Source organism: Pipistrellus hanaki (assembly GCF_964339955.1).
Source record: "Pipistrellus hanaki genome assembly, chromosome: 16".
Taxonomy (NCBI): domain Eukaryota; kingdom Metazoa; phylum Chordata; class Mammalia; order Chiroptera; family Vespertilionidae; genus Pipistrellus; species Pipistrellus hanaki.
Genome location: NC_140518.1, coordinates 28,468,853 through 28,480,922, shown reverse-complemented (window position 1 = coordinate 28,480,922; position 12,070 = coordinate 28,468,853). Strand labels below are relative to the sequence as shown.

The 12,070-nt window shown below is 51.9% G+C and overlaps 1 protein-coding gene across 4 annotated transcripts in view; it reads left to right on the top strand.

Moving 5' to 3' along the window:
- Nucleotides 1-12,070, top strand: part of ADAP2 (ArfGAP with dual PH domains 2) — a 33,880-nt gene that overhangs the window by 18,552 nt on the left and 3,258 nt on the right. For 3 of the 4 annotated variants that reach the window (XM_084862777.1, XM_084862776.1, XM_084862774.1), the window contains 5 exons: nucleotides 2,895-3,041; nucleotides 4,788-4,871; nucleotides 7,503-7,565; nucleotides 9,204-9,281; nucleotides 10,425-10,653. In XM_084862777.1, the coding sequence (XP_084718903.1) occupies nucleotides 2,895-3,041; nucleotides 4,788-4,871; nucleotides 7,503-7,565; nucleotides 9,204-9,281; nucleotides 10,425-10,653 (601 nt within the window). The remainder of the gene's footprint in view (nucleotides 1-2,894; nucleotides 3,042-4,787; nucleotides 4,872-7,502; nucleotides 7,566-9,203; nucleotides 9,282-10,424; nucleotides 10,654-12,070) is intronic. The other variant, XM_084862775.1, reaches the window with a different exon arrangement.

Here is a 12,070-nt window from a genome sequence, read left to right as displayed (position 1 = left end):
ACTGAAACTCTCATCCATAAATTACATAACCTCTTTGGAAAACAATTTGGCAATTTTATTTTTTTTAAAATATATTTTTATTGATTTCAGAGAGGAAGGAAGATGGAGAGAGAGACAGAAACATCAATGATGAGAGAGAATCATTGACCCGCTGCCTCCTGCATGTCCCCCACTGGGGATTGAGTCCACAACCCTGACATGTGCCCTAGACAGGAATTGAACCTGGGACCCTTCAGACATTAGGTCAACGCTCTATCCACTGAGCCAAACCGGCTAGGACACTGGCAATTTTAAATAAAGTTAAATACAGTATATACGTAACCACATAACCTAGCCATTTTACTTATGGGTATTTACTGAGGAGGAACAAAAACATATGTCTAAAAAAAAAATGTTCATAGAAGCTTCATTTATAATAGCCAAAACCTGGAAAGAACCCAAATGTCCGTCCACAGCTGGATGCATACACAAATTGTAATACCTCCATAGAATGGAATGTTATGGAATACAGGGAGACAAGGTACTAAAAATGCAACAAGGTGGATTAATCTAAAAATATTATTCTGAGCAAAAGAAGCCTCATACAGGAATATGTACTACATAATTCCATGTATATGAAATTTCACAACAAGCAAAACTACTCTATATCAATAGCAAGTAGGTGGTGATTGCCTGGTGTTGAGGTGGGGTGGGTGGGGATTGACTGTAAAGGGGCAGAGGAAACTTTTGGGGTGTCAATGATGTTGACTATCTTGATTGTGGTAGTGGTTACAGGGGATTATATGCTTGTCAAAAATCAAACTGTATTCTTTTAAAAAAATATATTTTATTGATTTTTTACAGAGAGGAAGAGAGAGGGACAGAGAGTTAGAAACATCGATGAGCGAGAAACATTGATCAGCTGCCTCTTGCACACACCCCCACTGGGGATGTGCCCACAACCCAGGTACATGCCCTTGACCAGAATCAAACACAGGACCCCTCAGTCTGCAGGCCGACGCTCTATCCACTGAGCCAAACCGGTTTCAGCAAAAACTGTATTCTTAAAATGAGTTTTTGTTTATCAATTATATCTCAATATAGCTGATTAAATGAAAACAGTGAGGCTCAATTTCAAGTCCATCATATTGGCAAACATGTTAAAAATTGGCAGTGTCAGTTGTTAGAGAGAATGGGGGGAGGGGAATCCTTCTTTGTGTTAGTAAGCTCCTACTATGCATCCTGTTTTGGGACTTGGTATTTCTCATGGCTATCATGGACATTTTTTCATATTAGTAATATTGACCTAAATTAGTCTTTTTATTTTATTTTTAAGATATATTTTTATTGATTTCAGAGAGAAAGGGAGAGGGAGAAAGAGATAGAAACATCAATGATGAGAGAGAATCATGGATTGGCTGCCTCCTGCACGCCCCCTGCTGGGGATTGAGCCAGCAACCGGGGCATGTGCCCTTGGCTGGAATTGAACCTGGGACCCTTCAGTCTGCAGGCCGAGACTCTATCCACTGAGCCAAACTGGTGAGGGCTAAATTCATCTTTTTAAAATGTTTGTGGCATTTCATTGTGTGGATGTACCATGACTGAATTATTTAATGGATATGTAAAACACTTCTTTTTCTGTTGGTATACCAGTAAGTAACTGGCAATAAGCATCTTTTGGCATGCATGTTTGCACAGAAATGCAATTACTTCCTTGGGGTGGATTCTTAGATGCAAAATTGTGAGTCAAAGAAGAACACTCAACATTGTAATAGATATAACCACCTTTCCCCCTAGAGAAGACTGTTCAATAGAACTTCCTTCAGTTCTGTGCCTTTCCTGTTCAATACCCTAGCCACTAGCTGGTTTGGTTCAGTGGATAAATTATTGTCCTGTGGACTGAAGGATCCTGGGTTCGATTCCTGGTCAAGGGCACATATCTTGGTTGCAGGCTCCATTCTGGGGCCGTGTAAGGGAGGCAACCAAATGATGTATCTCTCTCACATCTCTCTCTCTCTCTCTCTCTCTCTCTCTCTCTCTCTCTCTCTCTCTCTCTCTCCTCCTTCTTTCAACTCTCTCTAAAAATCAATGGGGAAATGTTCTTGGGTGAGAATTAACAACAACAACAAAATACCCTAGCCACTGGCCTCGAGTGGCTACTTGAGCATTTGAAATGGCACTGAGAAAGGAACTGAAGTTTTATTTTATTTTTTTCTTGTCTTTAAAAAAACATATTTTTATTGATTTCAGAGAAAAAGGATAGAGGGTGAGAGATAAAAACATCAATGATGAGAATCATTGATCAGCTGCCTCCTTCCTGCATGCCCCTTACTAGAGATCAAGCCCATAACCCTGGCATGTGCCTTTGACCGGAATTAAACCTGGGACCCTTCAGTCCACAGACCAACGCTCTATCCCCTGAGCAGACCAGCCAAGGCTATTTTTATTTAAATGGCACATGGGTTAATGGCTCCCACAGCTCCACAATTTTTGTTATAAATTTTCTCTCTTACCAATTTTGAAGGAAAGCACTCTTTTCCCTGCTCAGCATGAATCAGTGATGGAACTGTTTCAGAACCCTGAGACCAGCGAATACCCCACATCTGCTGTATCTGCTTTATTTTATTGGGTGGCTTCCACAGATGACTTGCTTCAGAAAAACGTCCGTGGCTAAAATTTTGAAAAGTCCTGCGTTAAAGCCTCTCCAGGCCCCATTCCAACTCGAGAGGCCAGTCTGAGTGAGCAGGATGGTGGGATGGCTGAATACAGGACAGCGGGAGAACACGTGTGTCTTAATGTCAGAACAAGAACATGGAAAGCCCACGGAAAGTTACAAGTTGGCTATCGGTCTGCTTGAGGCTTTGGTGAAGCAGACTGTCTCTCGGCATCTTGAGTACCCATTTCCTCTCTTTCAGGGTAAAAGCCCCAAAGCTGCCATCCACCTCAAGGACTTGAATGCCACCTTCCAGACGGATAAGATAGGGCACCCCCATGGGCTGCAGATCACCTACCGGAGAGAGGGCCACACCAGGAACCTGTTTGTGTACCACGAAAGCGGCAAGGTGAGCTGCCTGGCCTCGCGTGCCACCCTCCAGCTCGGCTCCCCAGGGCTCTGCGGGCCCAGCGACCAACCCTCTTGAGATGTGCAGCTACTGTTTGCCTAAATCTATGGTCACTTTCTGTAGAGATAGAGGTGTGAGGAAGGCAGGGTGAGATCAGAGAGAGGAGCCTGACATGCAAAGTGGGTGGTTCTGGACAGTTCACATCCACCAAGGGGGGTCCAGGCAGCAGAAGGACGATGCCCGGGTATGGTGAGTCCAGGTGGCACCAGAGATCCTGAGGATGGGGGAGAAAGGGAGAGATCAGGCAGCAGTGCATGCTGGGTTCTTGCTTTTCCATGTGTAGGCCCACCATGGACCTACTGAATTAGAAATGCATTTTATGTAAAATATTTTTAATTTTTTAAATACTTTTATTGATGAGAGAGAGAGAGAGAGAGAGAGAGAGAGAGAGAGAGAGAGAGAGAGAGAGACATCAATGATGAGAGAGAATCATTGATCAGCTGCATCCTGCATGCCCCACATTGGGAATCAAGCCCGCAACCTGGGCATGTGCCCTGACCAGGAATCAAACCATGACCTCTTGGTTCATAGATAGACGCTCAACCACTGAGCCACAATGGCCTGGCAGAAATTGCATTTTAATTGGATCCACAGGTGATCCTTATGCACATTAAAGTTTGAGAAGCATTATGTAAAGGTCCAGGAAATCAGACCCTGGTCCTGCTGCTGTGGCCAAGAAGGGGCGGGATCACTGCAGCAGCTGTGGCTGGGCGGTGGGTGGTGAGGATGAGTGGGGCAGTTCTCAGAGGCTGAGCAAAAATCTGTGTCAACATCTAAACTAACCTTCAGGATCAGTAGAATGTCTTGGGCCATACGGATGCGTGGGTGAGGGAGCGAGGTGGGTGAGGCACAGAGTTCCAGGAGGAGCGAGCAGAGATGGCTTTGTACGGAAGGCACTCGGAGGGCAAAGTCCGTCAGACCAAAGAGCTTAGGTTTTCTTCGTGAGGGTCGTGGAGGGGACTCGATCTTGGACTCAGTAGACTTGCAAAGGGAAAAGCACCCTGGCTGCGGGCGGGGAGGACTGACGGGGGAGCAGCGGAGCAGGGCAGAGCCGGCTGGAGGAGCTGTTCACCTGGTAAGGTGGTGGTGCCCGCACGGCTGAGGGGGGCATTCTCCCGGAGTGACAGTCCAAGTGGCTTTGGCTTGCGCTGCCCTCCGAGCCATGAGCACCCCCAGTGGAGGAGCACCCCCCAGTGCCCGTGCCCCACCTGAAAACCGGTCTTGGACATCTGAGTGAGGAGGACTCCTGCTCCTCCAAGTGTGTCCTACTGGCCAGCATCACGTCGCTGATTGTGAGGAATGCAGACTCTCAGGCCCTACCCCACCCCACTGGACTCACATCTGCCCTGTAACCAGATCCTCAGGTGATGCGTACACCCGTGAGGAAATGTCAAGGACCGTCCCAGGCCATTGGGTAACTCCCATGCAGCTCACCTGGGGCCTTTCCCATGGCTCCAGACCTCCCTGCCACTGGCCTCCCACTTGCTCAGGTGACCCCCCTCCTCCATCTTGTTCCCACCTGTGACCAGCCCACAGGCCTCAGTGGGACTGGGGGAATGTGTGTGTGTGTGGAATGCTGCACACAGACCTGAAAACCTAGCTAGCTTCCTGCCGCCACTCTCAGCCCAGCCCCCCGGGCCCCCAGCTCACCGTCTGTCCGTCTGTCCTTTGCCTTTTTCTCTGCAGGAGATAGTGGACTGGTTCAACTCCCTCCGCGCAGCCCGTCTGCAGTACCTAAAGGCGGCCTTTCCTGAGCTCCCGGAGTCTGAGGTGAGCTAGCAGAGGACCCCAACCTCCGAGTCTCCTCTCTGCCACCTCCTCCCCCTGTCTGCTGACCCGGAAGACACTCAGAGGCAGCCTAGGTTGGTTTGTAGGCAAGACCTTGAGACTTGGGGATGGGCACCTCCGAGGGAAGCCAAAGGGGAGGCGGAGGGGGAGGGGGGTGGGGGGAGGTAAGGCAGAACTCCGAAAGGCAGGCCAGGCTGTCCCCTTCGGGTGACAAAGGGCTCAGGATTTGGGCATTTCTTCCTGACCCATTCTCCCTCTACAAGGCGCACACGGTCCCCACCACACTGCTCACAAAGTGCGTTAGAGCCCCTTTTATCTCGTAACCCTGTAGCAGTGGGGGGGGGGGGGGGGATGGTTATTCCCATTTTGCTGATGAGAAACTGAGTCTCAGGAAGGTCACGTGGATAATCACATGTGCTCTTCCCACACTCACGTGCCCTTTGCCCTTCATATTCTGGTCTCATGAACGCAGTTCCCCATTACAGTGCTAGCAGGAACATCTGCTTTTCACGGCCCAGTAGGTGGTGAGCCTTTTGAACTTCATGTTGCTCGTCTCCAGACGTCTGGGACACCCATGTACCTCCCTCAGGCGTGGCTGGGGGAGTGGGCAGTGTGGGGCAGAGAGTGCTGCCTGGAGCCAGGAGGCCTGGGCTCTGTGGCTGACCTGCTGTGTAAGGTTACACCACCTCTCTGCAGACCTGTTTCCAGATCTGCAAGATGGCACTTCATCTAGGTCATCTTCAGGGTCCCTTCCAGCTTTGAGGCACTATGATCTGGTGTTTAGTTTAGGCCCTACTTGAAGAGGATTTTGTAAGTGATGGGGCTGTCTTATTCCAAACTGTGAGGTCCTCCTTGAAAACCTAAATGCTCCTTAGTTCCCAAGTTTTTGGGGAGCCGAGTGCCTGGGATGGGGGTCCACTCCAGGCCCAGTGATGCACCGGGATGGTGACCCTCTGGAAGCGGCCCCAGCCGCCTGGGTCAGGGTGCTCTGGGTCTGCAGAGTTAGCACCCAGAACTGGCGAGCAGGGTGCTGGGGTGCTGGCTGCTGACTGCAGAGCAGGGAGGGCCAAGTGCAGATGCTCAGCCGGCCGCCTGGATCTGAGCTGACGCTCCGACTTTGCTGACCTCTGCAGAGGAAATTGGTGGTTGGCCAACATCCTCAATGTCCTCTTGCCTCCCTCATCTGCCATCATTACCTCTCTGTGCCCATCTCCCCCCTGCCTTTCCTCCTCTATGTCTGTGTGAGGTCCTGGGCCGTCGCTTAGGCATCCAGATGCCAGGAGCTTAGATGTCCTCATGGGGTTTTGGTCCTGTGCTAAGGAAGCATGGACCGAAGCCAGGGAAGCTGTGTTACTTAGGATAAGGCTCCTTACCACTCTGAGCCTCAGCTTGCTCATCTGTCACCTGCTCATCTACCTCCCAGGGCTATTGTGAGAATCAGGGGAACCACGGCGTCCGAGGTACAGGGATCAGTACTCCATCCACGTGTCTTTCCTCCTCCGAGATGTTTCCCTCGGCCTAGCCCTGCCTCGGCTCAGGTTCAGACTGTTGAGCACAAGGGACTCTTTTTTTTTGTTTGTTTGTTTCTGCAAATGAAGGAATTGAAGTCCATAGACTATGTTTTAGGGGAAGGGAAGTTGTATAGTTTATATTTTTGGGTTTGGCTCACCATTTCCTCCGTTTCAGACTTCCTATTCCCATTCCCCAGACCTCACTTCCTCTTTGCCTCTGCCCTGGAGCTCTGGGGTCCCCTCCCCACTGCCCCAGAGGGCTGGGCTGTGGTTGGAAGCCCTAGGCTCGCCAGGTTGACCTGTGCTCCAGCATCAACCCCTGGAGGCGTCACTGAGGTAGCAGGGCAAGCTGCTAGGGATCCGGAAGATCACGCCCTCCGGTCTCCTGACTGCAGAGAGGGAAGTAGGCTCAGAGAGGAGGCAGGGTTTGCCAGGGGAACAAGGCTAGTTGAGGTCAGAACTGGAGCTAGAGCCCAGTTTCCCAACTCCTAGTCCAGAGCTTTCTCTACTTCCCCACTCTGCTGTCCCCTCTTTGGGGCCCTGTGTCAGAATCCCCACTATGGCCAGGGGCCTGATGAGAGGCATGTTTATACTCTAGCATCACAGGAGGACCACACGTGTGTGTCTAGTGTCCATCAGCCCTAGGTGTGGATCCCAGATCTCCATCCTCCCTGCAGGGTGACTTCGGGAGTACCCTGACCACTGTACCATTGCAGTGACAATGCCTCCCACCTCAGGGGGTGGCTGGGAATTGCTCCCAGAGCCTGACATACACTAGACCCTGTAGGAGAGCCTGACAGGAGGGTCTCCTCAGAGCCTTGTCTGTGTCCACCTCCTGGGGAGGGTCAGAGCGTTCCTTAAATCAAGTTCTTCAACCAAGACTCAGCTGTGTTGGGAAGCCCCGCACACATCTGGCTCTGGTGAAATATTAACATTGCATCCATACCACGTTCCAAATATAGCCCCGTGAGCCACCAGCACACACATCCTTCCCCATTCCAGACTTCCCCTTTGTGGCACGGCCAAGTTCAATGGGGGGCCCGCCCCCCCCACCCCCCGGGCTGTCAGTCAGGGGGTCAGTGCATGTCTCTTTCTCCCCCAGCTCGTGCCCCTCATCACCAGGAACTACCTCAAACAAGGCTTCATGGAAAAGACTGGCCCAAAGGTACCTTCTCCGGGTCCCTGGGGGCTTTCCTGGCCCCCGGCCCCGCGGGCAATAGGGCAGAATGTGGGAAGCGTGACAAGGAAGGAAGTAAACCAATGTGTGTGCGTTCCCGGGGCCAAGGACCGAGGGGTCAGCTGGCCAGTGTTGCTGCAGGTGCCTCTCCCTCTCCCCGGGCATCCTCTCTCCTTGTCAGCACCACCCTCCCCTGCTTTCCCCTTAGCTCCCCCAAATGACCCTGCTCCTGGGAAAGCATCGCTGCAAGGGTCTCCACTCTTGTGCTCTGTGTGCTCTGGGCTGGGGCCTACGTGAGTCAGGGGCTAGAGATAGTCTGAGAGGACACACCTGCGCACCACGCGGGGCACGTGGGCACACCCCTCCCAGCACAAGCCCGCCTCTGCTCCCATTTGCAAACCAGTCCTAACCCCTCGGTGGCTGCTGCTTCCCACTTACCGTGAAGGAAAGGGAGCCCCTGTGCCTCCCACCGAGGGTCCAGGCGTGGAGGCTCCTGCTGCCCGAAGCCATCTCAGACCCAGACAGGTATTTGTGGTGAGGCTCAAGGTCAGAGTCTGGCTGGAGTGGGTGCAGTGGCATGAGGAGAGAAAAGGGGGATGGGAGGAGAAGAAGAGAAAAGGAAGGGAAAAGCTGGAGCCCCCTAAATACATTCCCAAAGTGGCAGCATCCCAAGGTGTTTTTAAGGTGTGATTTGTTGCCTGGATAGTTGTTGAAACTACCAGGAAAGCCCTACTGGTTTGGCTCAGTGGATAGAGCGTCCGCCTGTGGACTGAAAGGTCCCAGGTTCCATGCTGGTCAAGGGCACATGCCTGGGTTGCAGGCTCAATCCCCAGTGGGGGGTGTGCAGGAGGCAACCGATCAATGATTCTCGCTCAACATAAAAATATGTTAAAAACTAAAAACAACCTACCGGGAAAGGTGTTAAGCAATTAGTGTGAAAGGAAGCCTCAGTCAGCTTGAGAACTAGTCCAAAGGTTGCACACCTTGCTTTCTTCTTTTTTTAAAAGATAATTTTTTAAATTGCTTATATTGGTTTCGGGGAGGAAGGGAGCAGGAGAGAGAGAAACATCAAGGATGAGAGAGAATCACTGATTGGCTGCCTCCTGCACACCTCACACTGGGAGCCAAGCCCTGACCAAGCCCCCGACCAGGAACCGACCGAGACCTCCTGGTTCCTAGGTGGACACTCAACCCTGAGCCACGCCGGTTGGGCATGTTCCCTTCTTTCAGCAGCCGGGGCACAGCCGCTGCTTTCTTTCACCAGCCTGTGGTTTTTGCCCCCATCCCCTGACCCAGGTGAGGCTTTGGCCAAGGCCAGGGCTCTCGGCATTACTGAGCAGTAGCCATTACTGATTTCTCAGCTTCCTTTCTCTGAGACTTCTTGTCCGCAGCCTGAGAAAGAGAAAAGCGCCTCTTCCAACTTGCAGCCGCACCTGCAGGCAGCAGGGTGGCGCTGGCAGGGCTGGGGAGGTGGGCACAGCCTTCAGAGCTCCGGGGCCCCAGGGAGGGGCCCTGGGTGACTGCAGAGCAGGGACCGGCCTGCTCCCGTGGCCTCGTCGGCCTGGCCCTCTGACCTCTGTGCGTCCCCGGCTCGGCCCACCTGGCACAAGCTTCCCTCTTTTGCAGCAGCGAGAAGCTTTCAAGAAAAGGTGGTTTGCCCTGGACGCTCAGGAGCGGAGGCTGCTCTATTACAAGAACCCCCTGGTAAGAGCCACGGCCGGGCCTGCCCCGGTGCCCCCGAGATGGAGGCCGGCTGGTCAGTGCTGGTGGGGAGGCTCCAGGCTGGAGCACCCAGCCGAGGTCACAGCGCCATCTTGGCTTGTGTCTTAGTCATCTCTGCATGAAGCTACTCCTCCTCACCCGCAGGAAGTCCCTCATGTGGACCCAAAATGCTGCCAACGTAGGCAAAAGGGTGGTTTTCGTCCTCTCACATCCAGGGCCCATTTCTGACCAGAAGGCTGGGAAGTGCAGTGATTAGGAGTGTGGGCTCTAGAACTCTGCTGACTGGGCTCCAGTTTCGACCCTGCCGCTTTTAGTGGTGGCCTTGGACAGAGTGCTTAGCGCTCCATGCCTCAGTTTCTTCCTCTGGAAAATAGGCTTACTAGCAGTGCCTTCCTGAGAGGTTGCCATGAGGATTGCATGAGGCACCATCTGGTGCTTAGCTCTCCATAAATACTATTTTTATTTCTAAACATATTTTATTGATTTTTTTACAGAGTTTTGGAAGGGAGAGAGATAGTTAGAAACATCAATCAGCTGCCTCCTGCACACCTCCTACTGGGGATGTGCTTGCAACTAAGGTACATGCCCTTGACTGGAATCAAACCTGGGATCCCTCAGTCAGCAGGCCAATGCTCTATCCACTGAGCCAAACCGGTCAGGACTAAGTATCATTTAAAAAAAAAAATTAATCTTCTTAAAGACTTTAAAAAAAAATTGAATTTAGAGAAAGAAGAAGGGAGAGAGAAAGAGAGAGAGAGAGAGAGAGAGAGAGAGAGAGAGAGAGAAGAGAGAAGAGAGAAGAGAGAAGAGAGAAGAGAGAAACATCAATTTGTTCCACTTACTTATGCATTCTTTTATGTGCCCTGACTGGGGATCAAACCTGGAAACTTGGTGTGTCAGGACAATGCTCCAACTAAGCGATACTAAATACCATTCGAACAGATGATGTGTGTGATTTCTCTTACAGTTTCATCCTATCAGATTCTGGGACCCCCACCTTGAAAAAATCCTCAACAGTGACATGCCCACCACCTCTTTCTAAAGTAGAGTTTGGGGGAGGTCATGGCTGCAGGTGCCCCTGTGCCCCAGTGTGACCTTTGATGACCCTGTGGCCTCCATTTCCAGGACGCCTTTGACCTGGGCCAGGTGTTCCTCGGGAGCCGGGAGCAGGGGTACGAGGTGTCCGAAGGCCTGCCCAGGGACGTCCAAGGAAACCGCTGGAAAGCGGGCCTCACCATCGTCACCCCCGAGCGCAGGTTCCTCTTCGCCTGCCCCAGCGAGAAGGAGCAGGGCGAGTGGCTGGAGAGTTTCCGGGACGTGCTCTCCCGGCCCTTGACATCCTTCAACCTCCTCAGTAAGATGCGGGGCCTGGGAACTGTGCTTTTGGCCAAAGGTCAGAGGGCAGGAAGCGGCTTTTTCATGTGTGTGGGCTCTGAGCCCTGAGGCCGAGGTCATGGCTCCTGACTGCGCTTTTTCTATTCTCTTCCCGCCAAAGAAAAGGACAGACAGGGACATGATTCCCAGCAGCCCGCTCGGACCACGCTAAGCTCCTCCTCCAGGCGCCCTTCCCCAGTAGCATCTGGAGTTTGGTCCTGGCAGAACCTGGTTAGATCCCCTTCTCGCCTGTGCTGAGTGCAGGGGCCCAGCGGCCTCTCTCTTCCACCAGCTCCCTTCTCTGAGTCCCTTTCCTCATGAGAGAAGCCTGGCCTGTTATTATCAGCGAAGGTCACACCCTGGGGCAGCTCCCAGGGTTATCTTTTTATTTTATTTTTATTTTATTTATTGGGGGGAGGGGGAGAGAGAGATTGAGAGAGAGAGAGAGAGAGAGATTGAGAGAGAGAGAGAGAGAGGATCATCCATTTGTTGTTCCACATATTCATGCATTCAAAGGTTGATTCTTTTTTTAAAAAAAACATATATTTTATTGATTTTTTTTTCTTTTTTTACAGAGAAGAAGGGAGAGGGAGAGAGAGCCAGAAACATAGATCAGCCGCTTCCTGCACACCTCCCATTGGGGATGTGCCCACAACCATGGTACATGCACCTGACCGGAATCGAACCCGGGACCCTTCAGTCCCTAGGCCAATGCTCTATTCACTGAGCCAAACTGGTTAGGCCATAGGTTGATTCTTTTATGTGCCCTGACTGGGGATCGAACCCGCAACCTTGGCCTATTGAGATGATGTACTAACCAACTGAGCCACCTGGCCAGGGCCCAGCTCCCAGGATTTGAGATTCTTCCCCACTGGCAGAGGGAAGGCTGTTTTTAGTGTTCTTTCCTCTGGGCTCTCCCTTCTGTCCGCCCTTCTCCTGCTGCCCCCTTCCCCCCAGAGGTGTCACATGTAGGCTTCCTGTCTGCCAGCAGCCCTGTGAATAGAGGGGAGATGTTCTGAGCTAGAGCAGGAACCTCTGGCCCAGGGCCTGGCTTCTGGGCCCAGGGAGAAGTTCTGTGTTTGGAAAAGTACAGACTGAGAAAGGGATCCCATATGGCCCCTTGGGAGAAACCCTTGTGCCCTTTGAGTCTGACCAGTGTGAACACAAACTCGCTTCACTTTCCAGATGCTCTGAGCCAAAGTGCTCTGAGCCAGACTCCGAGGTGACCCGGGAAGCACCTCAGCGGTGCTTTCTTGTCCCTGTGGCCTGTGTCTGAGTCTCTCTGTTTCTGTGTTTCTCGCTCTCTGCTTTTCTCTTGTTCTCTGGGGTGCCTGTCCACTCTGTCTCTCATCTTTTTTATTTTTTATTGATTTCAGAGAGGAAGAGAGGGAAAGATA